The sequence below is a fragment of the Falco naumanni genome, chromosome 3 (assembly GCF_017639655.2).
Source record: "Falco naumanni isolate bFalNau1 chromosome 3, bFalNau1.pat, whole genome shotgun sequence".
Lineage (NCBI taxonomy): Eukaryota > Metazoa > Chordata > Aves > Falconiformes > Falconidae > Falco > Falco naumanni.
This window is the reverse complement of record NC_054056.1, coordinates 12,055,846-12,082,566: the sequence shown is the minus strand read 5'-3', so window position 1 is coordinate 12,082,566 and position 26,721 is coordinate 12,055,846. Positions and strand designations below refer to the sequence as shown.

At 44.8% G+C, this 26,721-nt stretch overlaps 1 protein-coding gene and 1 long non-coding RNA gene across 12 annotated transcripts in view; one reads left to right on the top strand and one right to left on the bottom strand.

Moving 5' to 3' along the window:
* LOC121084486 overlaps positions 1 to 4,610 on the bottom strand; it is a 21,916-nt gene extending 17,306 nt beyond the window's left edge. Inside the window, exon 1 of the long non-coding RNA XR_005826748.1 lies at positions 4,422 to 4,610. This is a non-coding gene — a long non-coding RNA (uncharacterized LOC121084486). The remainder of the gene's footprint in view (positions 1 to 4,421) is intronic.
* HP1BP3 (heterochromatin protein 1 binding protein 3) lies at positions 4,208 to 26,721 on the top strand. 11 transcript variants are annotated; one of them, XM_040585968.1, is made up of 16 exons: positions 5,739 to 5,916; positions 6,231 to 6,353; positions 8,747 to 8,801; positions 12,676 to 12,821; positions 13,291 to 13,393; positions 14,829 to 14,976; positions 15,307 to 15,466; positions 16,549 to 16,692; positions 17,205 to 17,285; positions 18,919 to 19,073; positions 19,809 to 19,899; positions 20,579 to 20,738; positions 23,332 to 23,443; positions 24,404 to 24,532; positions 25,306 to 25,587; positions 26,530 to 26,721. In XM_040585968.1, the coding sequence occupies exons 4-16, from the start codon at positions 12,780 to 12,782 to the stop codon at positions 26,621 to 26,623; spliced, it is 1,701 nt and encodes a 566-aa protein (XP_040441902.1). In that variant the 5' UTR covers positions 5,739 to 5,916; positions 6,231 to 6,353; positions 8,747 to 8,801; positions 12,676 to 12,779; the 3' UTR covers positions 26,624 to 26,721. The 11 variants fall into 11 exon arrangements, with proteins under 11 accessions (XP_040441905.1, XP_040441908.1, XP_040441902.1 ...); XM_040585969.1 differs by having other exon boundaries at positions 8,747 to 8,818; XM_040585967.1 differs by lacking the exon at positions 8,747 to 8,801.

The window sequence follows — 26,721 nt, the reverse complement described above, 5'->3', positions numbered from 1 at the left end:
AATAAGGATCTATTTCAGATCAGTGTCTTTAGAAAAGCAGCAGCCTGTGGAAGCTGCTTGGTCCGCAACATTTTCCTGCTCCAAATTTCTGTCAGCTCCAGTTGCATTTCTGTCATAATTTGCTCCAGAATGAAGCAAACTTTGGTATATTTAAACATATTTTTATTCACTTGCTAGGAACTGACATAAAAATGGATTGGTGGGTTTGAGAGCACGCAGATAAATGGGATACTGGGAAAAGGGGAAATGGTTTGAAAAGATAAACTTAACCAGGTTAGCCTTGAGGGGTAGGGTTAGAGGAGCAGCAACAGAGATCAGCTGGGAGGTGGTATAGGGTGACTCTGGGAAAAGAATGGAGAACAAATTCTTAGGAAGCTGATACTGAATGAAGAGATCAAAGGTGATGCCTGGAAGGCCACAAAGTGGCAGGCAATATGCATTTTTTAGTTGAAAGCAGAAAAGGAGTGATTTTTGCACAGAATTGTAGGAACTACAGGGCTGACAGCAAGGCTGCTGCTGAAAAAAAGTAAGTATGAATTAGAAGAGCACTGTAAGTTGTTCCAGTGATCATTAGACATGTGTCTTTGGTAAAGTGAACCAGCAACGAAGTGGAAAATGGCAGTTAAAGGACATCACCTCATCTCTTCCAGAAGTCCATGTTTCTAACAGAGATGTAAAAAGGAAAAAAAAAAAATATCCAGAAGCCAAAAGCAGCTCAAGTATAAAGACATAAGTTGTGTGGGGGACTGCGGGAAGGGTGACACTGCTGCCTTTACCACTTCATACTTGTGTGCTGCAGGCACAGAAAGTCCCCTAGAAGTTTGTGTGCAGCTCTACAAGTGGGAAGTGGGAGACCCACATTAATTAAATGTTTTGGTTCCATGGTGGTTATGAGATAGTTGAACTTGGAACCAGGTCAAGCTGAAAACAGCAGCAACTGTCCCCTCATGGCCCGGCTCTCCCACGGCTGAACAGAAGCTTCAAGGCAGAAGAGCAAGGGTGCTGCTCCAGTGATCCCATTAAACCAAAATAATCCCCCATGGATACACGTTCAGGGATAGTCACACCTAAATGTAAGAAGCTTCTCAGGGAATACTTGATTTGACTTTCAAAGCACAAGAAGCTGAAGAAGCAGCGGCAGCAGGATGTGAAGCTTTAGGGATGAAAGAGCGAAGCAACAGGAAGGAGCTCCCCAGCCTGCTGGCCACTAGACATGGGATGACATGGAAAACGGCTCATATTTTCCCTGATCCAGGTGGACTGAGGGCCAAAACTGTATTAGGTTTTCTAGAACAAATGCAAAGGTTGAGGTAAAAATGGAAAAGCAAAACGTTCTCCAAAAACTTGGAGTGATAATTCCAGAGGCAAGGCATAATATAATCAGCCGAAGTTTGGAGCTGCAGGCCAATATTAAAACAGAACTTGGTGATAAAGACCGCTCACTCAGCGAGAAGGATCAAGAACGTATCTGCAGAAGCTGATTTCAGAATATGAGATGCGCAGTGTGACAAAGGTAATAATCCTCTTGTGTTTTGCGGCAGGTAGCTCTTAAGCAACACAGGAGCAGTGGTTATTAAATAAAAAGCGTTCACTTTAAGTAAAAAATGTCAAAATCAGGAAAATACAAGTCAGTGTAGGGTACAAAAGTTAAACAGGGTAGCCCCTGGAATGGTGCTTCTGTGATCAAATGTATTTTAAATGAAGCACAACAGGTTTCATGTTTCTAGCAGAAGAACAAGAACACGTGGCGTGGTTCTGGATACAGAGTGGAAACGGTAAATCTCTTGCCATGTAAATCATACAGCTACTACTTGGGAACAATAGCAGTAAGTCTAAATAATCGGGTTTAAACTGCAAGCTGCACTGTACAGTCAAAACCCAAAGCTGTAGGCAAATACATAAAAGCTGTAGGGCTGCAGAAAGATACAATCGAATTGAATGGTTTGGGGTGGGGGGGGGGAGAGGAAAAAAATCCACGAACCACTTGGAATCCTACTAGTGCATGGCACCTGAGAGGACAGGAAAGGTGCTGAAAATGCTTAGTACTTACTAAAAGTACTTGATGATGATGATGATAGTGCTCTGCACAATCACAGATTAACTGTGACAGCAAGCCCCATGCTGAAGTAAGACTCCATGGCAATGAATTTCCTTGTCCTGCACCATTCTTTCCTCCTGTGCTGGGTCACCATTTCCCACAACTTTGCTCCTGTCACTTGTCACACACAGTGTGCAGTGGTGAGGGAACAGGGAGGAGGACACAAATGACACACGCCTGACCAAAAAACAGGGCAAAGGAGATGGAGCAGCAGGATGCAGCTGCCTTCCGCAGACGTGGTATTTTCGCAAGAGCCCACCATGGTCAGGCAGGCATTTAGCTGTTGAGGAATGTGCAGGGCCGGCAGCTCCCCTCTGGGGTGGATTTTGAGATAAAAAATGGGGAAGGACACAACAAAAGCTTTTCTCCACTTCCATCTCAGTGTAGCTCTGTGGCTCGGGCAACGCAGGTGCTGGGGTTTTGCACAAAGGCTTGCAGTGAGCAAGGGGAGGGCAGCTGGGGTGATTTCATCTTTTCCTTTTTGCTGTCTTAAAAGCTGGCAGTAAAGGAGCGCATTCCCTCTCCCCTCTTCTCCACCTTCCAGTCCCTCCCCTCCTGCCAGAGAGGCACTGCAAGGGGGAGAAAGGCCAAAGAACACATTTTTTCTGCAGTTACAGGGTCCTTGTTTCGCACTCACAAGCAAGACAGGAATGTTTAGCAAAGTGGAGCCATCTGGCTAAGGCGCTTGCAGGGCTGTTCAGCACAGGAGACAAAGGACTGTACGAAAGCAAAGCATCGCAGAGATAATCTGGAGTGGAGGAGACAACACTGAGGAGGACCAGGCCTTGGTCACGACAGCTGGGCTTTGAAAAGCGAGGGTCTCAGGCGCAGTATGCCGTTAGAGCAGCCACCTAAGGTGGGGGTGCAAGCGGGAAAAATCTTAGACAAGAAACAGTCAAGGCACTCTTGCAGAAACAAGACACCTCCACAGCACTTTGAATGATGTAAGTGCTCCTGGAAGTGCTCACAGAGGGGCTTCCCATCCCCAGGAGGGATAGAAGTGCCCAAATAAAAGCAGTAGTGCCCATACAGCCTTTAAATTGTAAAAATTTGACGGGAGAGAGAGGTTGGCAGCACACGAGTAAGGATTATGTGCAGAAAACAAAGCAAAGAAACTGCTTGGGCAAGAGGCTAGAGGTGAAAAGTTCTGTGGCTTATTTGGAGACAGTTTGTAGTAAGCAGAAAGGAAAATAGGAATAGGTAGGGAAAGGAATTGAGGAGTTGTACCTTAAACTCAAGTGAAGGGAAAGGAGAGGGATTTGAGGGAAGAGATAAAAACCCAACCCAAAACCCAACACATCCGCAGCCCTAGCCAAAGAAAAAACAACAAACTTGGAGCACAAGCAGAGCAAAAGGTACACAGAAAGAGGTTGTGTTCCTTAGCTTTCAAGTGTACTTCTTCGTAGACCTGAAATAACCATGATGGTGAAAATACCAGTGTGGGTCACGCCTCTGCTCTGCCTTGCAACGATAATCCTCACCTCAGGCGGCCGAGGTAACGAAGTGAAGGCAGACTGAAAAGGGGCCCTGGCCGCAAGTGAGGACTTGTTAGCATGTTTTGACAGAAAATTTCCAGCTTGCAACCAGATCTCAGGGATGGAGCTAGCGGAATCAGGTAAATTATCTCATGAGAGCGACGGGGGGTAAAGAACAAGAGGCTGAGGCAAAACGAAGGGAAGGCAGTGGAAACATGGCAAACGGCGGGAGGAGGCCGGAGCGAAGATGCAGGGATGCGACGCCGCAGAACCGAAGCGCCCGGTTCCGACAGGGGCGGCCCGGGCGGCGGCGGCTCCCGCCCCCTCAGCGCCCTCAGCGGGCGGCGGCGGGAATCGCCTCAGCGAGGGGCGCGCGCGCAGCGCCCCGCCCCGCCGTTGTGTTTTGCAGCGCGGGAAGGGCCGCGGGGCGGGACGGGGCGGGAGGGCACCGCGCATGCGCGCGCTGCCTCCTTTCCCCCACCCCCCTCCCGCGCGACGTGGAGGCGGAGGGGGGGAGGGGACCTGCGTTCGAAAAATGCCCGCGGCCTCCCATTGGCCGGCGGCGCCGCCGCGGCCCGCCCCCCCACCGCGCGCAGCGGCCACACCCCCATGAGGCTCCACCCCCGCCCCTTTGCCCCGGCCCCCCCCACCTCACCCCCCCGCCGGTTCTCCCCCCGCCGCCGCCATTAGAGGGGCCGCTTTGTGTCTGCCGGACCTGCTGGTGAGTCCCCCCCCGACCCGTCCGCCCGCGGCGCCTCCACGGGGGCCGCGCCCGGCAGGCCGTGGGGTGGTGCGTGTGAGGCGCGGCGGCGGCCTGGCGCGGCCGCCGGAGGAGCCCGGGAACTCACCTCAGCGCCGCGCCTCCTCCCCGACAGGCCTGGGGAGGCGCGCGGGGGCTGTCGTGACGAGTCGTGACACTCCGGGTGTACAGGGCGTGCTGTCGCGGTGGGCTGCGCGGCCTGCCTTCCCCCCCCTCTCCCCCGGTCTTACAGCTGGGGAGGCCCGCGGTGCGCCGCGCTGCCCCCGTGCAGGCCCGGGGAGGCGGCCCCGGCCCTCGGTGCCGCCGGCCCCGGGAGGTGCGGGCGCCGCGGCGGGCCCTGGCGGGGTGCGGGGCCCGGCGGCTCTCACAAAGGCGGTGCGGGCCTCAAAACGGCCGCTGCCGTCCCGCTCGCACCGGGCCCGCACCGGCGGTGTGCCGCGGGGGAGAGGTCTGTGGCGGGAGGGCCTACAGGGGTGCGGCACGATAAATAGTCGTGGTTTATTCACTGAGGAAGTGGCTCGGCTCCCGCCGTAGCCTTCCCGCCTTTTGGTTGCGGGTTTGTTTTTGGGTTTTTCTCCTCCGCAGACGCACCTCAGAGGCCGGAGAAGGGCTGCTACCCGAGGGAAACCTCTGTCTGAGGCTTGGCTGTGGCTCTGCTTCCAAAAAAAAGCCCTTGGTCCCTCTCGGTGCAGCTGGAGGTGGATGGGGACTTAAGTGTGAGACTCTTGGGCACCTCTGAGTTCCTCCCTGAGACCCCCTGGTAGTCACAGCCTGGTTAAAGAATGTTAATTGCCCTCCTCCCCTTATTGCAGTACTTCTCTGTAGAGAAGGCTGTTGAATTCTAGCCTGGATGGGACTGTTCCAGAGGGGCTTCCATTCTGGGTTTGTTATCCTCCTTGCTGCTCTCAGTTGTGGTTTTCCAGTTAAAAATCTTGCAAAGACTTAAGGAGAGGAGGAGCAGCAAACCAAAATCTTAGCTGGTGGTAAACAGGTGTAGCTCTTGCCAGGCCAGGGGGGCTCCACCAGCTTACAGTGCCTGAGGACAGCTGTGCAGAACAAACATTCCCCTCTGTATGCTAACTGTTTTCATAATCACGGGGGACTGCTCAGGAAAAGTTAAATAATGTGGGGTTGTGGGTGTGTTCACTCCTTTTTACAGTGTTGCAGAGACTGAGGGTTTGCTCCTATCTGTGGTATTTCACAGGTATTTCACTTTTTAGGAGTCCTGCTCAGCCATTGAATTGTTTCTGGGTTAACAAGCCTGTCACTTCTCAGTTCTTATCAGGCCTTTTGAGTAACAGTGCATTCTGATTTCCAAGCATGCGACTTTGTGTTTGTTTGTTTATTTTTACCATAAATAGTATTTTTAGGATCTTCGAGAAATAGTTGGCCCGCAGTCTTTGGCAGGCAGCTGTCTTACTGAGGCCGGAAAGGTTCAGAATACTGATGTTTATAAACAATGTCACGCTACTAAGCTCATCCATGTGAGGACAGCGTGTGTAGTGGGAGTGAGAGGAGAGGAAGATATTGCTGGTGAGCGTCTCCTCAATTAAAGAATGGAGGTCTTTTGATGGTCCGGGCAGGTGAGCATTTACCTTCCTCAGGAGAGACTTAAAGAGACTGGTGGACAAGGTGGATTTTCCAAGGAGCTGATTTCCAAGGATTTGCTTGGAACTGAGGAATGGGAGGGGGGTGGAAATACATATAACTTCTCTTGGAGGGAAGAGCTTGGTGTATATGCTTTGAAAACTTTTACTGGCTTTTGCAGTCTTTCTCCCCTTTACCTGTGTGTGCCTCCTAATTAATCAGCTTTTTAATGCATTCCCTCATGTGGTAGCTGCTTGAATTATTTTTGTCTTCAGAATATCTTTTTGCCTTGTGTTTTTCCTTTCAACAGAAACCGATGTGTGAATCTTTTGTCAGTGTTTTGTTACAAGTGACCCAGGGCGCTCTGAGGATTTTAACTTCCATGAGAGGGAATAAAACAAGTTTAACATACTGATGGACTCTAAAGTGAGATGTGAGTAGATTTTATGTAGACTGCAAGGAAGTCATAGCTTTCATCATTGTATAGTTTTGTACTACAGAATAATAAGTGACGGCTGAATAAGTCATAATTTTGAGAGGAGGGTTTATATAGTGGTTTTAAATTTAATCCGTCTAAGCAAGGAGGATATGGCTTATAAAAGGTTTGTACCCTGGTATGTAATGTTAGTGGCCTAAATATTCATTTGAGTGTCAGTGGTTTGTCAAAATTCATAATGTTGGATCCTGGAATTAAGATATTTCATCCAGGGCTGTGAAATTTTCAGCAGTGGATTTTTATGTTGGAGTAGTTTTGTAGTTTGTGACCTAAACCTGTTCTAAACTTAAAGTTGAACCTGCGCACACTCATACGGACTAGTTCATTCCTTAGCAGCTTGTGTCAGTGCAGCACATGGAGAATTGGATCAAGGACCATACTAGCCAAAAATTGTTCACAAAAACTGTTGTCCCCTAGAGGTTGTTGCTCTTGCAATCTTGAGCATCCGTGCAGAGAGGGATTATTTTTAGACAGCTACGCAAGCAGAAATTCTGCTTCGTATTAATCCCTTAGCTGAAGTTTTTGTGAGTTTCTAGGTATGATGGTGGCATAGTTTAAGCTGCATGCTACCTTGCTTTGGCTGTGTGTTTGGGGGCATGAACAAAAACTCCTGTGTATAGGAAATTAAGATAATCGAGGCCACAGAAATGATCTGCTGTTCCTGTCTTCTGTATAGGTCTGTGTAGTGTTTTTTCATATTGAGCTGGCATTCTTGGTGGTGAAGAATAATAGAGGTGAGGTATGGGTTGTTACTTCTGTTTTAATAAACATCTGTTGAGATTGAGCTGACTTTAAGTTGCTGGTATTGTACCCTAACAGAGACAAGGCGCTGAGCTCAGTCCCAGGTGGAGAGGCAGAGCATCAATCTCACTGTAGTAATGTGGCTTTTTTTTTTTTTTTTTTTCCAGTGAAAGCAGCATCTGTGTATGCAGAAGGGCAGTATTTAATTTTTGCTTTGCTCTGCAAAAGTCAACAGGTAGGCAAGGTGTAAGTCAGGTTGCGTTTGTGGCATTTGGAGTCAGAGGTCCAAATTCAATGCTGCCCTGAAATGAAAATATATCTTTTGACTTAGAAAAACTCTCCGTTGGGTCTCCGTATGTGGGAATGCATTTGTTTTGGGTACTAGAAGTGCAAAAGATTTCACGGTGCTCCCCTGAACCCTAACATACTTGGGAATTGTCATTCTCCTCCTTAATGCTCAATAAGGAAGGAGTGGATGGAAATAGAAATTGTAACACTAGTCAAGCCAAAGAATTTCTTGCCTGGCAAGTGGTGAGCTATTGGATCTTTGTGTTGGACCACTGTTCTTCTTTAATTGAAACAGGATGGTTTATAATGCTTGTAGCAGCGCCGGGCTCAGATAGCCTGTAACAGATCTCTGGGAGACTCAATCACAAGCAAGTTGCCAATACAGCCCTTGTAGCTTAATCAGGACACATGCAATTGAAAAGTCTGCTGAAGCAGAACACCTCCCAGGAAATTGATGCAGTGTGGTGGCCATAAGGATTGGGACAGAGTTAGCATGAAACTTGTTGAATGGCAGAAAAAGTGATGGGAATGCCAGTTGTGAAGTAACACTCGGCCAGATGTGAAATGGGAGTGAATTTCTGAGCAGGTTGCCAAATAAAGATTAGAAGTGGGAACTGACTTGTGTTCTGTGTTCAGTAAGATGTTTTAGTGCTCTGCACACTTTTAGGCAGTTTTAAATGACTAAATACTACTGGTCTGACTTCACCAAGCTGCCTGTTGTCTTGATTAACTGCAAGAACAAAAGGGAGATCAGTAAATGCTAGAACATCTTTGTGAAGCAGGCTGTGACAGTCAGCTGAGAACTTTTAACAGATACATTGTAAACCAAATTTGGATAAAAGGTGTTGCTAGATGATATATTCTGTGACAACATAGATATCCAGGGTTTTGGTAATGTATATTCTACCCGAGCTGGATTTCTAGGGAAGAGCTTGGAGGATTTCAGGGGGCCAGAAGCCTTGAAGGCACTGGCCAGCTTGCAATTTAGAAGGGGATGTTTTGACAGGTTTGATTTGGATTTGCAAAAATATTAACGTTTCTCGTGCATTTTTTCTGCAGCTTCTGAGACATTTAAATGCTCTTCTGCTCCAGACAGTATTATATAGTAATAGATAATTGTATGATAGTAAATAGCCTGGTTTTGAAATCTGGTTACTTTGCTTTTTAAGCCTTTCTGATAATAAACATTCATTCTTGTTTGCGTTGCTTGTAAGGTTGGTGGTTTTGTATCCCATGACACCCTGGCTTCAAATCTGCAATAACATGAGTATTTTTCTACCTTTTTTTGACCTTATTTCTAGACCCACGTTGTGTACTGTATCCCAAGTCATGTCTAAGAGCACATCAATCACCAGTGTACGTGTCGTGTAACAGTAAGTGGACACCCTTAACAGCACAGGATTGGATATGCTTTCTCATTTTTCCATTGCATATTTGTTTTCAGTCCATTCAGCCTGTGCACCCTACCCCGAGTCCTTGTGACTTGGTATTTCCACCAGCCTGACGGTTGGCTTGCCATATTAGAGACCTGATTTTTGTCCTGAAATATTTTCCCTCAAATGAGATTGAAGTCTGAGATAAGCTGGAAAATATTACAGCCAGCAGAAATTCAAGGAGTCAGCCAAACTATGCCTCAAATTAACATTTTTTTCCCCACTTTTTTACATTCTTGTCTGTTACATTGTTGGGGAGCTTCACTCTTCTGAAGTATTACCCAAAATGTGTGTGTCTTAACTGAACCCTTCCCTTTTGGTGTTTTTTGGGGTTTTTTTCCTAACAACGTGCTGATAGCTCAAGAGGAAATTACTATAGCTTTTCCTAATAGTTCATGGCAAGCTACTTGTACCTTTGACTGGATCTTCCATTAGTGGCCACTCCCTGAACTGGGAGACCGGATGCTGTCAACCATTCCCGCTTATCTAGAAATCCAGAAAGTTAGGGCGGTTTGTTGCTCTTCAGCTCCTTGCTGAATTACCAGCTTTGAAATGTTCGTAATAGTAGGGGAACCTGCAGTTCAAATAACCCGTAGGAAAATGAGTGTGAGTAGCTATGTGAGGACTTACTATCTGTACTTTCAAGCAACTTTTTGTAAAGGTTAGTACCTTGATGTTTGATTCGTTGCTGATGGGATTATTCTTTTCAAACAATCGATCAAATTTGACCGTACATGAGTTACGCAACAACCACCTTGAAAACCTGCATCCTCCATTGATGGCCTCTTCCCACTTTCTAAGCACAGTATTTGTTCATTTGACATTTGTGTAAATGTGAAATACAGTTATTACTTTTCAGTTGTTTGTTATTAAGAGTGATGCTTGCAATTGTAGCTGTGGTACACATTTAAAGATGTCTTGGTGTGCCATACATGAAATACAGTGTCCAGGTAACAGTTGGTTTGGGGGACTTGATTTTTCCATTAAATAAACGTACCGTTCAATTTGGACAAGAGTTTTCTGCATTGCTGTCACGAATCTTTCTAGTCTTTTGCTTTATCTTTTTGAAAAACTGAATTCAGGCCTGCCTGTTCATAGCTGACATTTCACACCCAGTCCAGAAAACTACTTTTGATCCCTCTATGGAAAGAAATAGGCTAAGCAAAAGCAGTCCTTGAGCTGTGATGCTTTCAGAAGGTGCTGCTTCACCCCTTGAGAATACTGATGCTTGGAAATGAAGAGGATATTATCCTCCTGCCTCTTTGATCATCTTGGCCTTTTGAGCAGGAGGTGATCCACATGTGGGAATGCAGAGGGAATCAACAAGCTCCTGTTTGGATCCCTCTGAATTTCTGCTGGGTGATAGCTTATTTGCGTGTATTGTAGAGACTGAAGTTACAAATTGTGCTCCATTAAGTTTCACTCTTGAGAGCAAAGAGACTCAAATAGTTTATACTGTGATCTAAACACAGGGGTCTGGTTTTTTAGAACTTGGGGAATTCTAAGTCAAAAGTTGGGAGTACCATGTTATTCATTCATGTGACATGCAGGTCACACAGTTTAAAAATAAAAAAGACCCATGACCAGGTCAGCCACAGTCCATGCTTGTATGTGTGTGTTAGTAATCCCAGGGAAATCATCCTTTGTAGCCCTCAACCCATTTCCCTGAGGATGGATCTGAAACTGGTGATTCTAGGAATCACTTCAAAATGCTGGGATTTTTTTAAAGGGCTGCAGGCCATGCTTACTAGAAAAAATATTTCATACTGAGCTGAAGCCTGGCAAAATTTTACATTTTTCCTCTACTTGTCACACTTGAGGGAGGAAAGTCCCTTAAAATAGGCCAAAAAATAAGTGCTGGGCTATATAGTTCATCTGTTCTATTTGGCCATTAGTATTTTTTCCCCATCCTGAAATTTCATGAGAAGCTTCATTCATCTCATTTATTTTGGTTTTGGTGTGTAGTGTGTTTTGATTTTTCTGTTTTATCTCAGAAGAAAACATCTGGCACTGTTACTACTCATTTGCTTTTACTGGTGCTGAAGACGGGACTAGTTCACTCTCGTTTTTCAGAATGACTGTTCCGTGTCAAAGGAAAAGTTGCAGAAGCAGATTGACTGCCTTTAGCTGTCAGAAGTGCTGCATTTCGAAGGTGGCCCACTAGATGAATGTTTTTTTAGAGCATCTCCCATGGAAATGCTGCCAAGCAACATGTCTAGTCCTCCTCCTGCTAGCAGACTAAACCAAAAGTCTCTTGGTCACTTGTACCATAGGTGTGTGTGCACCTGATGTGACACTGCAGCACCCCACCTGCAGCAGCGGTGGATTTAATTTATTAATTTATCAGTTTATTATCTGGGGGGGAGGCCTTGTAGGTACAGGGGTGTAGCCTCTTGAATCGCCAGTCCTTGTGAACCATCGTATTGTGTACCCCTTGGCTCTACTTTCACTGCCACTGGTTTCTGAACGGAAACTACTTGACACAGCTTGGAGGCTTAACAAAAAGTACTCTGTGCAGACTAGCTGGATTTTGGTTTGCCTGGGAAAATAACTGAGGTAAAGAGAATCCCTCCAATAGATTAGGAGCCCCCACTGCTGAGTAATGAAAGGACTGTATTTTGTGGCAAGAATATGGAGTAAATGAGACAGTATTGGTGTGATGTACGGAGCATCCATCCCTGCAATGGAGAATGCAGTGCAAAGTGCTGAAACTGGTGAAAGTCATCTTGAAAACAGTGCCAGGAATGATGTTAGGTCTCCATTCAAGAGGAGAATACTCAGGCTGGGGAAGTGCCTGTTAAAAGTGGAGATTTATGGTAAGTGCCTGCCTTCTCATCCGAGCAAACGAAAACATCCAGAATAGGTAGAAATTGGGAGTATTTGGCTATTTCTCTTTAAGGAAGACAAGAGAGCAGCCTGGAGCTTGATCTTTGGGTGGAATGGGCAAGAATGGGTCCAACCCTGGTGGGCTGGAGGTGAGGCTTTGCTTCTGAGGTTTTTAAAGGGGGTGCTGAGAAGAGGGAGTGAATGAGCAAGTAGACTGTCTGTTTTGTGGTGGACATAGTGGTGCACCTCTCCTTAGGAGAGACTGACGCAGGCAGATGGGCAGCAGGTAAGAAAGACTATGGAAGTGTAATGGCAGTAAGGGGTGAGCCTTGATGAGGGTTAAACTAAGCTTAATCCATTTGGTACCCGTGACAGTGCATGCATTTGGAGGAAAAGTTTTGTAAAGCTTACGTTTATTTTGTAGAAGGCGTGAGACTGCTGGTTTGATGGCTGTTTTCTTCTTCAGGGACTCCTTCATTTCTATCAGTTGCATGGGGTTTAGTTTGGGAGAGGCGTGGTTCGGATCCCCAATGTATGCGTGTTCTCCCTAACATAAATTTAATGGTTTGATTCTTTAGGCGATAGAAGCTGGATCAATGTATCAGCTCCTGCTTTTACCTAAAGTCAGTGACTGACTAGTTACCTCAGTGCCTTTAGGCACAGTGCAATGTTTGCTTCTCATTAACGCTTTCTGTTAATTTAAAAAGCCTTTTTATTCTTTCAGATATGTTTTAATGGAGCAGGCTGCAGGTCTGGCTTATACCTTTACTATTTCTGCTACATCCATAGCACTCAAGTTTGCATATGTGTTTTAGCATCTTTGTTGAATGCAAGTCTTGATTCTCAGTTATGTTAGTCATAAGCTGTAAGTCATTTATCGTTCTTTTCATTTTAATATTGAGTTTGTTAGATACATGGACGTAGATGTTTTGTTTTGTTAATTTTCACACCACATCTTTTCTGTACTTTAGGTTGACTCCTCACTGCACTGTGAAAACCATTAGGAAAAGGTCCTTGGGGTTAAAACCTGGGGCTCCACAGTGTTAGCTGCACTTGGGGCTAGAAATTAATTTTAATGGCGACTGATCTGTCTGAAGCTGAACCCGTGCATCATAAGGTGCGTCCACGCTTAATGGGAGCTCAGCTGATTCACACAGACAAGTTAAGTGAGGTAGAGGCTGACCCATTCTCCAAGCTTGCCCTTGGATCAGTCCTGCTGAAGGTTACTTAGTACTCTTTCTCCCCTGCTTGTAGGAAACTCGGTTGGGAGCCTAATAAATCCTGTAGGCACTCTCCTTCCCCTGCCCTCCTTTCCCTGAGATGTTGTATTTGTCAAAATCCTCAAATGCTCATCTCATTTAATTTGGAATTGCAAAGTTACTTCTTTTATAAGTGTAAAATGTGAAACTCTCCTCTCCTAGTATGTTTCAAAGAAGCTGGTTTGAGGATTACTGTCTTAAAATTCTGAAAAATCCGAATGTAACCAGAATATTTCTCCATATGCTACTTTGATTTACTTTAATCCCATTTTAAAAACTACCTGATTCTTTCCAGTATCTGTAATGATTTTCAAATGCTTTTTATAGAAAGTTGAAGACGACACAATGCCAATCCGCCGCTCGATGAATTCTTCTTCCCGGGAAACTCCTCCCAAAAGCAAACCTGCCGAAGGTGAAGAGGTCAAAGCAGGTACAGTAATAGTTTTATAGTGGATTGTTAATGTATATCCAAACATAGCATCTGTTCTGAAACTCCTGAAAAACCCTACTGCCAAGATTAAAATACTGCTAATGCTTAGTTCCTTTTCACAGGCTTTTCTTGGATTATTGGGAAATTGTATTTTGCAGCCACTCTTTTCAGTCTGAACCCATTTGTTTTGTCCTTCATACACCGTGGCAAAGTCCTGACTCTCCAGACATGAAAAACGGAGCTAAATATAATCCCTTTTAAGCTTGCATGTTCTTTAAAGGTAGAAATTGTGACGTTTCAGTAGTGTCAGGAAGATGGCTTGAGATCAAAAGGTGGAGTTAATGAATGGGAAAACAAAGTATCTAATGTTTTTCTTTCTTTTCCTGAACCAAAGGATTTTAACACAGTGTCATAAAATCCTGTCCAATATTCATGTGTCTGGTCTTAGCAGCTTCACCTCAGTTTCTCATAATCTGTCATTTCAGTATTACATCCAGTTAGTTTCACTGACTTTGTCATCTTTGGTGTCACAAATAAATAAAATATGTACAAAACTAACTACTAATGCACAGCACGTTTTAAATACATGATGCCTCATTGGGAAAACTATGCACAGAAATGTAGCAGGAGTGCTTGAGCTCCTTCTCAGCAATAGAGAACCTGTCTACTGCATGGAGCAGTGATGGTGGGCAGCTCTTTATCAAGAAAGTGGGTAATAGCAGTTTATATAAATCTTGTCAAATAGGCAGTCCAGTCTCTAAGGCTTGTTCTCAGCTAAATATACTGGAGTTAATTTGCTTGGTAAGTTGATTTCTGACCGGGTTTGATCCTGCTGGTAGACAAGTGCTTCTGCTAATGCGTGTTCAAGCTAAAGCTTTGCCAAGTGTAGAAAAATGTGATGGCAACAGTTAAAATCCTTCAAGGTGCTGCAGTGTATGGTGCAGGAACAGCACTATTTGAAAACAAGTTGGTCATAAACAAAGCTACTTGTATGTTTTTATCTAAATTTCTTGTAGAGGTGTATGGTTTTGCACCTGAGTTGAAACTACATAAACCTCAACCTACTGGAAAATCTTCGGGAGTGGTACCAATTTCCTCCCCCCTTCCCCACCCAGGCTGCTCTGATGAGGAAGGATTGTAACAGTAACTTCTGGAGTTAAAAGGAGAAGACTGGGGGAATTGGTTCATTGTGAAAATGCTACAGTGTTTGAATTTAGTCTGGCATTTGATGGCTGATGGCACTTATTGAAGCTCTCTTCGGTGGTTTTGTTCACTTCAGTTACATTCAAATCACCCATTTAAATTAGAGGAAAGAAATTGTCTGGTGGGAAATAACTTTGGGGGGTGTTCTTAAGGTTTTGGGTTTTTTCTCTGCCCTCTTGAAGAATAGAGGCTAGTTTTAGGCAGTAACTTGATGCGTTTTCACATCTTTTAGATGCAGAAGTCACCTCTGAGGAATCTGCCTCTGCTGGAGAACAAGAGAATGAAACCGTGCCTGCTGCATCCAGTGAAGCCGAACAGCCAAAGGAACCTGAGAACAAAGGGAAAGGGGAAACAAAGTCCTCAGAAGAAACCAAAAAGGAGTAAGGCTTCTTTAGTACTGAATTCAGGGATTTGGGTAGGATTCTGAAGAAAGTCAGGTTCCAGAGAGGAAGGATGGTAGGAGGGGTGGGGAAAATGGGATGGGTCCCTTAAATAGGTGTTCAAATTTCTCAGGAAGAAGCTACCAATGAAGTGTAGCTGCTGTTCTAGAACATGTGGGAGACTGAATATCAAGACACAGTCTCTTTTTTTCTAATAGGAACATGAAGGTGTTCTTTAAATTACTTTCAGTGTCAGATATTTTGTTTTGTTCTGCTTGTTGGCTTGTTTTAGTATCTCTTGTCTTACTATTGCTTGGTATTTTTCCTAAGCGAGAAGGATCAGTCTAAGGAAAAGGAGAAGAAGGTGAAAAAGACCATTCCTGCATGGGCTACTCTTTCTGCTAGCCAGCTAGCTAGAGCACAGAAGCAAACTCAGATGGCTGCCACCTCGCGTCCCAAAATGGATGCTATTTTAATTGAGGCCATCGGGGTAAGCAGGAGACAAATGTTTCTTTTGTTCATCTGTTGCAATAATTTGTGCACCTGAAATCCACAATTTCAGCTTGCTGATGGTACAGATGATAGTGCTGTCTGTTAGCAGGAATATGACTGTGTAAGACGTGTGTGCTTCTGCCTGGAAGCCCATGGAGCTGAAATGTGAGTCCGTGGTGATGATGAGGGGCCCTGTAGCTTATTTCTTTGTTTAGAATTTGTTTCCTTAATGACATTATTAGAAACAGCCAGGATGACATAACCTGGTTGATAGCTGTCATCATTTAGTTTGGTGTGCCTTCTAGCCATATTTAAGTCTATTTACCTTGATTAACCCACGTATCAGATGCGTGCTTTTTTCAGTGTTAACTTACTCTAATTTGGGACAGGTGGGGATACTGTAAACTATCATTCCAAAGTGGTGTTGGTCTTGGTTTACTGTATCCCTCCTAGCTGTAAGAAGAGATCTGTGCTGTTGTAGCTGCACTGCTGCTCTTCCCTTGAAGCTCAGTTCACAGCCTTCACAGGAGGCCTGGATTCCACCAGCCTTAATTGCAAGATGGCTCTTCCAGCGGCTATATCTTCAAAATATGAACTTCAGCTTAGGTTTTTCCACTCATTTACTAATGTCAATCTTCCATCTTCTTAAAAAAAAAAAAAAAAACAAACACCAAAAGACACACAAACCTGGCAACTTGTTCTGACTTAATGGTTGCTCCCTCTGACATTAGTAGAATGACTTAACAGTTGTGTGGCATTTGTTTGCCAAAAGGTGACTGCATTTTGTAGTAGCATGTAACGTTTAAGCCATTACGTTTAAGTGCTTCAGAATAGGGGACTAGTTGGTATGTGCTTGCTGTACTGCTTTTGTGTTGTCTGCTCTTCAGCAACTCAGAAAGGGTAAGTTTTTTGTTACTCATATTTTATACTTTTGAGTCATTACGTGGGGAAAAGGCCAGCCCTGGTATCCTGTGCTGATGTGCTGGCCTGTATGCATCAGTTCAATCTCTGTTCTTCCAGTCCTACGGCAAGATAATTTTGGTGCAGGTGGTTTTGACTAACATTTTGCTTCTGTTTCAGGCGTGCTTTCAAAAGAGTGGCGCGTCAGTCGTTGCAATACGCAAATACATCATCCACAAGTACCCTTCCCTGGAGCTCGAGAGGAGAGGCTATCTTCTAAAGCAAGCATTGAAAAGGGAGCTGGAGAGAGGAATTATTAGACAGGTAAGAGCTGCTTTGTGGAGGTGGTATTACGTTCCTTAAACTCCCGTTAACAGGTCTCAGGGGTGAGCATGTTCTTCCTCGTGGAGGTTAATCAACCTCTGCCTCCACTTTGTGTTAGACACTGACAGAATTTCAGCATTGTTCTGTCAATCAGATACTTTGCATGGTTGTCTTTATGCAATTTCTGACCATTTCTTGAGTCTGTGTCATGCAGCGTTGCAGCAGCCGAGTCCAGCAATGTCACTTCTGCAGCAGTATGTTTCTTCTAACACTGTAGTTTATGCACATGATATCCGTTAGGATCGCCTGGTCAGGACAGCAGAGTATGTTATTAATGTCTGGCTGCAGTTTCTGATCCTACTGCATTTTCAGTGGGTTCAAGTCAGGCCTCTGCCATAACAGCCCATCACCAGGGTGACGGCACATTCAAAAACTACATAATGATGTCAGTTAGTCCCTTTAGGTTGTTATTATTCTGAGTTAACTTTGTTATGGACTTTCTTCCAAACTAGGTGAAAGGAAAAGGAGCTTCTGGGAGCTTTGTGGTGGTGTCTAATGCAGGAAAAACTGTTCCAAAGGCCAGAGACAGAAAGGTAAGATGGATCATTTTAAACAATACTCTGAAAAATCTTGCACTGAAACACAAGTATCTTACAAAATGCAGCCTAACCCCAGCCCAAACAGTGTTCTCCTCCTTGCTGTACTTTTCCTCCCCAAGTACAGTAATTAAAACACCCATTCCACTAAAATCAGAATCAGAAAGCTAGTATGAGAAATTAAAATCAAGTAGAATAATCAAAATCTTAGTTTAAAAATGTTTACATTAAACTCCTAGGCTTTGGTTCAGAGGCAGAAAACTGAATAACCATGAAGCTCCTCTTCTGTCTTTACCTGGTAGAGAGAGATGCCTCTCAGGTATTGTAAGAGAGCTTTATGCTACTGCTGTTTCTGTTATATCTGTTGCATGGATAAATCGAAGACTTCAGTCTTCAGGACTGTCAGATTGAACATTTTTCCATCAGCTGTGAGGGCAGAGGGAGGAAGAAGAAAATGTCCTAAGGCTCCTGGAAGAAAGCTGCTAATGTTGGGTGCATATTGTTCTGAGGCAGTGCAATGTGATGGGGCTGGGGGGATGGCTGAGCTTAGGCCTCACAATTAGTTGTGGTTCCTGCATCCCTGTTCTCCACTCTCTGCTGTGCTGGGTGTATGAAACATGTTTCTAACACAGCGGATACAAAATGCTCAGCTGGAATTTGCCGATACCCTTGCAGCTTAACCGGGTGAACCCCCAAAGGGCGTTATAACGCCTTGGTGCTACTGGGGAGACCAAAAGCTCTAAAACTGAGGGAATCGGTGACACACTTGGTACTAGGGTGTGGAAGGCAGCTAATTGCAGTGTAACCTCTTTTTAAACGGAGTTCACTGGCTCCATGAGAAGTTCAAGCAAGACACCTGGTAACTGCTAACGCATCACTTTTCTTGTCTACAGCATATAAGTATTTTTGTTCCTAGTTACTTTCTCAGTGTTGCAGCAAAACGAATAGCTTGCTTTTGGTTTTGGTGAATGCAGCTAGAAGTCAAGCAGCTGTCTGGGTGAGCAGCACCCTCGCCCATTTGACGGTTTGCAGAGCTGCTGTTCAGCGTGAGAATCACTGAACTTCAGTACATTTTCCCACTGCCTTTTTGGTATAAAGAACAGACTGTTTTTTCCTGATCGTTTCCTCCTCATAGTAACCAAGGGAGGGAGGAGAATTCAGAAGAGAGTGATGGTTTCGGTCAAGACTTCATTTTTTCATCTGAAAAAAAATGCATTTCTGTTTAGCTGTTGCTTTTTGGGAAGATTTGACCTGTGTAAGCAGGTCTTGCCTTTAATGGTTTTTCAAGTTTAATGTCTGTGTGTATCATTTTCACCTGTCTCCTTGAAGGGTAGCAGAGGCAAATGTCTATAGAAAGAGGAAGGAGATGATTAAAAATACAGCTGTGAAATAGTCAGTAATTTGTATTTCTGAAGCTTTCGTAAGGCTCTATGAAAAGTCCAGCCAAATGTGCTCGATTTTCCTTAAGCTGCTAAATTTTTTAAATTGTTCATTTAAAGAACTGCCTTACAGAATTTGGTTTTCTAGATCTGTGGCCAGTGTCAGGGGCGTGTCTCCCTACCTGTGTGTTGCTGTTTCAGAAAACCCCAGGTTTAGGCCCCACTGATGCATAAAAATATGTGTATTTCAGAAAAGCACTTCCATGTTGACTGCAGAGCAACAAGTCAAGCTGGAAGATATCCTGCCACTGGCTTTTACCCGCCTTTGTGAACCAAAGGAAGCTTCTTACAGCCTGATCAAGAAATATGTGTCTCAGTATTACCCCAAACTCAAACTAGATATGAGGTAGGTGCAGGAGTACCCTTTTGCAAGCAACACTGCAGAGGAGCAGTGAAACGCAGCCACCTTCTGTCTTTGCCTCGCTTCACAGTGATTCAGTTCGGTATTTCAGCAGACAGGTGGTGCTCTGCATTGTAGAGCCTGCAGGAAATCGTGAGGAAAAGCTGTGCCTTTTTCTGCGTCCCTCCACACCCAATCTTTGTTCCTGCTGTTGACATCAGCATTGCTTTACGCACCAAAATCAGATCCTTTTAGCTGCGTGGATGTGAAGATCTCTCCCTGGGATCTTGTCCCACTTGGTTCTTGATGCTTTAGTGGCCCATGCTTGCAGTAATCTTTTAAGTTTGCCCATACAGTGTGGATCAAGGCTTGGAGAGGAATCACATTTAGGAAAACCCAGTGCATCACTTCTTACAGGGGCTTGTACTCAGTCCCTTGTTTGTCTGCGGGCTGACTGACTCATTGCCCCCCAGGTCCAAATGTGCTTTTCAAAATTAGTAAATCCTTCCAAGTGAAGCTTGTATGTTTCTGGATACGCAGTGACACCAAGAAAATGTTGCGGTTCAATTTCTGCTCGTGTGATCAGCCCTTGCTGACAGATCTCCATTTAAAATGTCTCTATATAGGCAGATACCACTTGTAAGTACTGTTCTGCTCACACTCCGTATAAAGTGTTGTTTCCCTGTGTGTGTTTTAAACTGTCAATGTGTGTCAGTAAAGCTTTGTCCTTCTGTATTTCAGACCCCAGCTGTTGAAGAATGCCCTGCAGAGAGCTGTAGAGAAGGGCCAGTTAGAGCAGATCACAGGGAAGGGAGCATCTGGGACATTCCAGGTCAGAGCCAGAGTTCATCTTGTTTTGTTGGCTGTGCTGACCACAAGCCTTGGGTATAAGTTAACACGCCCTTTCCCCGCCCAGTTCCATTGGGTACACCTTTCTTTAGCAGCCTGTCATATTCAGGAGCTGTCAATCTATGAAGTAGTAGGACTCTTGTTCTCCTCTTGGTCTGCATTTCTGGAGCAGACCCCCCCGCCTTCCTTGCTTAGCATGCTCCACACCCTGCTTCAGCTCTGACTCACTAGCACAGTAGGGGAGATGGTGGGGTAAGCTTTCCTTTCCGTCACTAATTGTAAGTGCAATAGGTACCCCAGATGCCTGCAATGTCTGTATCTATGCCATAAAAGTCTCTTGGGTACATTTGGTCTGTGGGATGGAGGAAGATCTGATTTATTTCCTTCCCTGAGTGCTAGGCCCTTAGGTTGCCACATCCTTGCAGTGTATTTGGGGGACTAGGACAATGTGTTACTGATAAAAAGCCCTCCAGGCCAGCTGACTGAATAGGCCTGTCCTCCCAATTAAAGCTGGGAAAGCAGCGTTCCCTGTGCAGTGTTTTAATATAAAACATATCTGTGCTAATGCAGGAGCGCCGACCCACCTGGTGCAGAGGAGCTTGTCCTGACCTGGTTTGGGAGAATTTTGTCTTGATGCTTTTCTCTTCCTCCTTGGAAAATAGCTGAAGAAATCAGGGGAGAAGCCCCTGCTGGGTGGGACTCTGATGGAAGACGCCATCCTGTCTGCTATTGCGGCCATGAACGAACCGAAGACCTGCTCCACCACAGCGCTGAAGAAGTATATCCTGGAAAACCACCCAGGGACCAACTCCAACTTCCAGGGTAAAGTACCAATTTTTGTAATGCTTCTCTTCTACATGCTGAAAGACAGTCCTGCAGCTGCAGCTGCGTAGCACCTCTGAACTATTCTGTTGAGCTTGCTGGGCAACTGACAGCTGCCTAGCTCTTTGTGCTGCAGAGATGCTCAGTGGTTTTAATTCCCATCAGTTCCTTTCAAACCTGACAAAGGCTCATTTCCGAGACATAATGCCTGTTTCTCTTGTCTGCAGCACATTCTCAGAAACGGGGAATAGTATTCAAGTACTTTATTGTTCTTAAATCACCAAGTTGATTTCATCTGTCTCTCTATTTTGAAAGGCTACAGCCTGGCATAAACGCAGTTTCTAGTTGCTTTTTATTTAGGGAAGTTGCACTGTCCAACTTTTTTAAAAAAAAAAACAACACAAGCACCCATCTTAGTGATTTGTTTGAGGTCCTTCTTTGGTTCTGGTTTTTGAAAGGTCAACCAAGTGAGGAGAGAGTAACAAATCCTGTTGTATTTGGAAAGAGATCTGGAGTGTCTCTGTTCCCAGGAATGACACGTGTCTGTTTTGACTTTTGCATTAGCAGAAGCAATACTAGCAGAGACTTAAAAGCAGATCTTCTGATGGCTTATTTGCATTATTTGATCTGAGCCCTGATGCAGTTGTTTAACCGATGCTGGAGGTCATTTGAAGCAGGATGAGCTCGCAATAGTCTCTGCTAGAACCACAGCTAAAAGCAGATCAGTTTGTTACTGTGGTGTCACAGTGCTGGTGCCATTCCTCAGGACACAGGGCTGGAGAGGAGATGGCTGATCCTGCACTCTTCACCTGGAGCTGGAGCACGGCGTCAGCATGGCTGTTTGATGCAGGGCTTACCAACATGCAGAGGAACACAGGTTTCTTCGCAGCAGCATGAGCTAAAGAAGTTGCCTGAGGCCTTCTGGCAATTAGAGGCTGATGTCAAGTGTGGCTTCTCTTAATCCTGGGGCAGGGAGAAGCATTTTCAGGCTTACTAAGCCTTTGCACAATTTATTTTCAGGACCATGGGCAATTTTCCTGGTCCTTAGAGGGCTCTGTTTAGCCAGCCTCCAGTGCTTGTCAGTCTTACGAGTTGGATAAGGAAATTTCAGCTTGCAATCTGTTGTTTTCTTTCTCTTTCCGTTACATGAAAGGAATTTTGATGATCTCTGCTCTGCTTTAAGAGCAACCAGAGGAAGATCTGGTGAGATGTAAAAGCAGGCAGGTACACACTGCAGAACCAGTGCTCTGCACTCCTCCCTGTTTTACACCTCACACTTAAAACTGGACTTGACTGGAGTCAAATCCTTTACGTGCTGCTATTGATCTTTGGTACCCGGAGTAAAAACCAACCTTATGTTTTTGTGTTGCTCCTGTTTATAGGAGTGTGGGGTTTTTAAAGAGTTCTTGAACTGTAAGAATCCTGATGATGCAACAGTAGTAATTTAATGGATACAATCATCTCAATTAGCTGTGCAAGCTCTTCCGGTGCCATTCAAAGGAAAAAAAAATTCAGCGGAGGTAGGCTGTAAGCTGGTGAAGGTATGACGTTGTCCCAAATGATTCTCTTTCTGTGAAATGTCAGTTCTTGATAAAAGCCCATTTCAGGAGTGTTGAATAACTGTTGGAGCAAATACCTTTGCATTAATCGTACAGAACAGATTCAGATGACAGTTCAGCCAGCTTTTTCTTTGTATTTTTCCATTTAAGTGAACCTCTTTGGAGCGTGCTTGAGGGCAGGTCTTGCTTTTCCCTTGGCTTGGAGGGAGCTAAATGTGTAAATAGTCCCTTGAATTCAAGCTGAAAATGGTTTTGAGTTGACTAAACAGCTTCAGCCCTTTGCCAGAGACAAAGGGTCCCCTGTACTTGCGCAGTTTTGGTTACCGTTCTTACACAGTGCACAATGGAACAGAAGACTGGACGGGAAAGTGCATTTGTCATATTTCTAGACCAAATATTTTCCCTAAACAAGAAAATACCCACACACACCCCACCCCCTCAAATGGGCAAAGATGTACCACATGTGAAATTTAGAACACAAGGCGGGCAAAAATAGGGTAAAGACTTCTTTTGAAAAAACATTTTGGAGGACAGGCTGAAGAAAGCTGAGACAGGTTAAATTTGGACAGAAGTAGTTACGTGCTGCTGTTGAATGCGTTTATAAAGGAGGATCCCTTGATCGTGACATCAGAAGCATGCACCATTCTTGACTTCTTCCTTTGGAGAATTTAAAGCCACACATGCTAAATGTTCAGGAACACTTGTATCTTGCTTGAAATTTAACTGCGAGAGGATTTCCCTTTAGAAGTTTTAGTACATCTTATTTAAACACAGTGATCTAGCTGGGTCCCGCATGCAGCAGCTGTCCTTTGCTGGGTGCAGAAGGAAGCAAGCAGTGATGTCTTTACAAGTCTTGGGTCTCCACTGCTGTTCCGTTCCTCTGCAGGCGTCCTGGGCAAAGAAGATTTCATCTTGTCTCTCCCTCTTCTGATTTCAGAGGGCACTTCAGAGCACAGTAAGATTAGACAAGTGGATAAAGATAGCAATGTAAGCTTTCTCTGATATTTTCCCCCCCACCCCCCCTTCCCTCACAGTGCATCTGCTGAAGAGAACCCTGCAGAAATGTGAGAAGAATGGCTGGATGGAGCAAATTTCTGGAAAGGGCTTCAGTGGAACTTTTCAGCTTTGCTTCCCTTATTATCCTAGGTAAAGAGCTTGGCTGTAAAATGTTTTTCAAGATCAATGTTGCATAGGTCAGCCAGGGAGCAATACTGAAGTTCATGGGCCAGCCTCCTATTTAGAGGGAAGTTTGTGGAGGGTTTAATAACTGGTGAGCTGCTGCCTTGTCACCCATACTCTAGATAATGATGTTACTTGGGTGTCTGAATGTAAAGCTGGCTTCATTAGCAAGAGAAGCTTTTAAGGACAATAAAAATATCGTGCTCTGTATTCTCAGGTACTCTGTTGTGGCGGTTTTTTGCAGGATGAGGGCTGTCTTAAGTGTTCCCATGCTAAAACAAATTCACATGAGCAGGTAGTGTGGCGGTGGCCTTAATGCAAGGATACTCCTAATGAGGGGGACCCAGCTGTTTGCCTTTTTTAATGCCAATGTGGAGGAAAGGTCAGGGGAGGGAAAATGTCCTAAATTAGCTACCATGAGACTAAAACAGCCTTTGTTCTCCTGCTGCGAGTATATATTATGCCAGGCCATGTGGAGCCCAGGGGTGGTGACTTAGTATCCCACGAAGAGCCAAATGACAGTATAGTCATTAAATCTTTGCTCCTCACCTTTTATTGCATGCATACAAAGACCTTGGTGGCTTCAGCCTGCACTCAGAGTCACTGATCTTGTCCCTTTATTGTCTGCCTTTCTGCATTTGCACGGAAGGAGCAATGAAGAAGAGAACCAGAGAAAGGGCAGCTTAGGGCTGGGGCATTTGTGACTTAGAAGCAGTTGCACTTCCGCCGTTGCAGACTAAATAACGTTGGTTTCAGATAGCCACAAACACCAAAGTCATGGGAGTATATCTGGGCTAGGGTCAGAGCTGTAGCCTTACAGTTGGGTGGGCAGCAGTGCCTGATGAGAGCCAGGGTTACCCAGGGCTTGCCAACTCTGGAGTTGTGTCCTCAGAAGCAAGTCACGCTCTGACAAGAACCCTCTTGTAGCCCAGATGTGCTCTACCCAGAGAAGCAGCAGGACTCTGAAGAATCTGATGAGGAGGAAGAGGAGGAATCTGAGGACGAAGAATCTGAAGAGGAAGAGTCTGAGGAAGAAGAACCACCACCAAAGAAGAGGTATGGCAGCATGAGAGATGAATGGGCTCTTTCAGATGAAATAAAAGTGACTGTCACAGCTGTAGAGCACACAGGTTTGTCTCTTAGTGTGGTTGTTTATCCACAAGTCTGTTGCTCAGAGGTGTTGAAAGAAGAAGTTTCTAGTTATGCCTTGCTCCAGAGATACTGATCTCCCGAATTCCATAATTCGAAGCTTACCTTTTTTTTTTTTTTCCTCCAGATGAGAAGAGAGCCTGTGTTTATTCTCTCTATTGCTTTTAGTTTCCTACTTTAGTCTAATGTTTGACGTGGGACTTCTTATGTTTATTAAGTGTTTCCTTAGGAGAACTTTTCCCTACAGTACTACTATTTGCAATTCTGTAGCAAGATAAAAAACCTACCTTACTTAGCATATGGATTTAAGAGCAGTGTTGTTTGTTAAATAATAAATTCCATTTAGAGAGGAGAACTAGTGCTTAGGTCTTTTAATTGTTCTGACAACTGACTTTGATTCACTGTCATTATTTTGTGTTTATATGCCTATCAAAAGAGTTTGAAACCTCACTGCAGAGCACTGTGGAGCCTGAGAAGTGCTTAGTGTGGCAGGATCCACCAGAGGAGTTCTTGCTCTCTGGGGTTTAGCTAATGAAATGTACTGCTGCATAAAGGAACATCCGTGGTAAAGAACAAGGATGCCAAGATCTGCTTCGTTTATGCAAATTGATGACAGCAGCTCTGCTCTGGGTAGCATTTGTGCCTCCACTGAGATCTTTTGCTGTCTCTCTTCCTGACAGGATGCAGAAGAGACCACCTCCAAAATCACAGAGCAGGGCCCCTCCAATGAAACGAAGAGAATCCAAACCCAAGCCAAGAAAAACTCCTGCAGCCCATGGGGGGAAAGCAAAGCCCCCTCCCAAGGTTAAAACCCCTGCTAAGAAAGCCAAACCAGCAGCCCCAGCCATCAAGAAACCCTCTGGTGGCAGCTCTTCCAAGAAACCAGCAGCCAGGGGGAGGAAGGAAGTGAAATCCTCTGCCAAGGGCAAGTCCACCATGAGGAAATCTCTCCAGGCAAAAAAGTAAATTTTTCCACTGTCAGGGAATCCCATGGTCAAATCCACAATCTTGTTTTATAAGTCAACGTGCATTTGTGTTTTAGTTCTGATGCTTAAACGCTTTTTTTTTCTTTTTTCTTGAGTAATGGGGGAAAAGCTGAAAACTAAATCAAACCAACCCGAGCATTTGTTAGATCTCAGTGCTGTGCCTCGTGCCTGCCCCTCCCCTGGAACAAGTCATCTTTAGTTTCTGCAATAATTTTAGGACTTTTGTAGGACATGTATAATCTGTACATTTTGTGGTGTTCCTTTTGGGTTTGGGGGGAGGGTTGGCTTTTAAAAATTCTTCAAAGAAGATCTTTATATCTTTAGACAGCAGGAACAGGATGATTGGGGGAATGTGATTCTTAATGAGAAGGTACAGCGGCAGAAGAGTCCTCCCTAGATCCCCTGCATGATGAGGTCCTTAACGCTTCTGTGAAGAAGCATTGTATATACAGCACTTGCACTGAGTCCTGGAGGTGCTTCTTTCTGCTTGGCTGTTAAGAGTGACAGGCTGAGGAGACAGCGCCTTTGCTCCTTCAGACCAGCAAAGTTTGTTTGACGGTTAGTCAGATCTTCAGTAAACAGAGGCTGCAGCGTCTACTGATGGTCTGATGCCAGAGGGGCTCCCAAAGGGGCAGTTCTTGGTTAGGCGGGTGATTTGAATTAGTATTTCCACACCACATCTGTTACCTTAAAACCAAAATATATAAAAGTCTTCTTGAATCCAACTTTCAAATGTTTTTAAGAGATGAAGAGCCTGAGTTTTGTCACCTCTTGTTTACCCTTTTTTAAAGAAAAGTTGGAGAGCTATACAATTGCTAATGTAGAGATGTTGATAAGTGAAGAACATGCAGTTTGCTAAAATAAAATGAAACTGGATTCCAGGCCCACTTTGTGTGTCCTTTCTCTTCCTCGCCACAGCTTTCTCCTCCTGGAAACACAGAGAGGAGGGAATTACAGTCACCGTGGATTGCTGCAGAGGCAGATCTTTGTTAAAAGTACATTGCCAGCATGAAAGAGTGGGGCTGTTCTAGCCCTGAGCCCCTGCCAAGCTCTAGCTGGACTGACTTGTGATCTTTTTCTTCCCTGGTTTCTCTGGAGATCAAGGTGAGC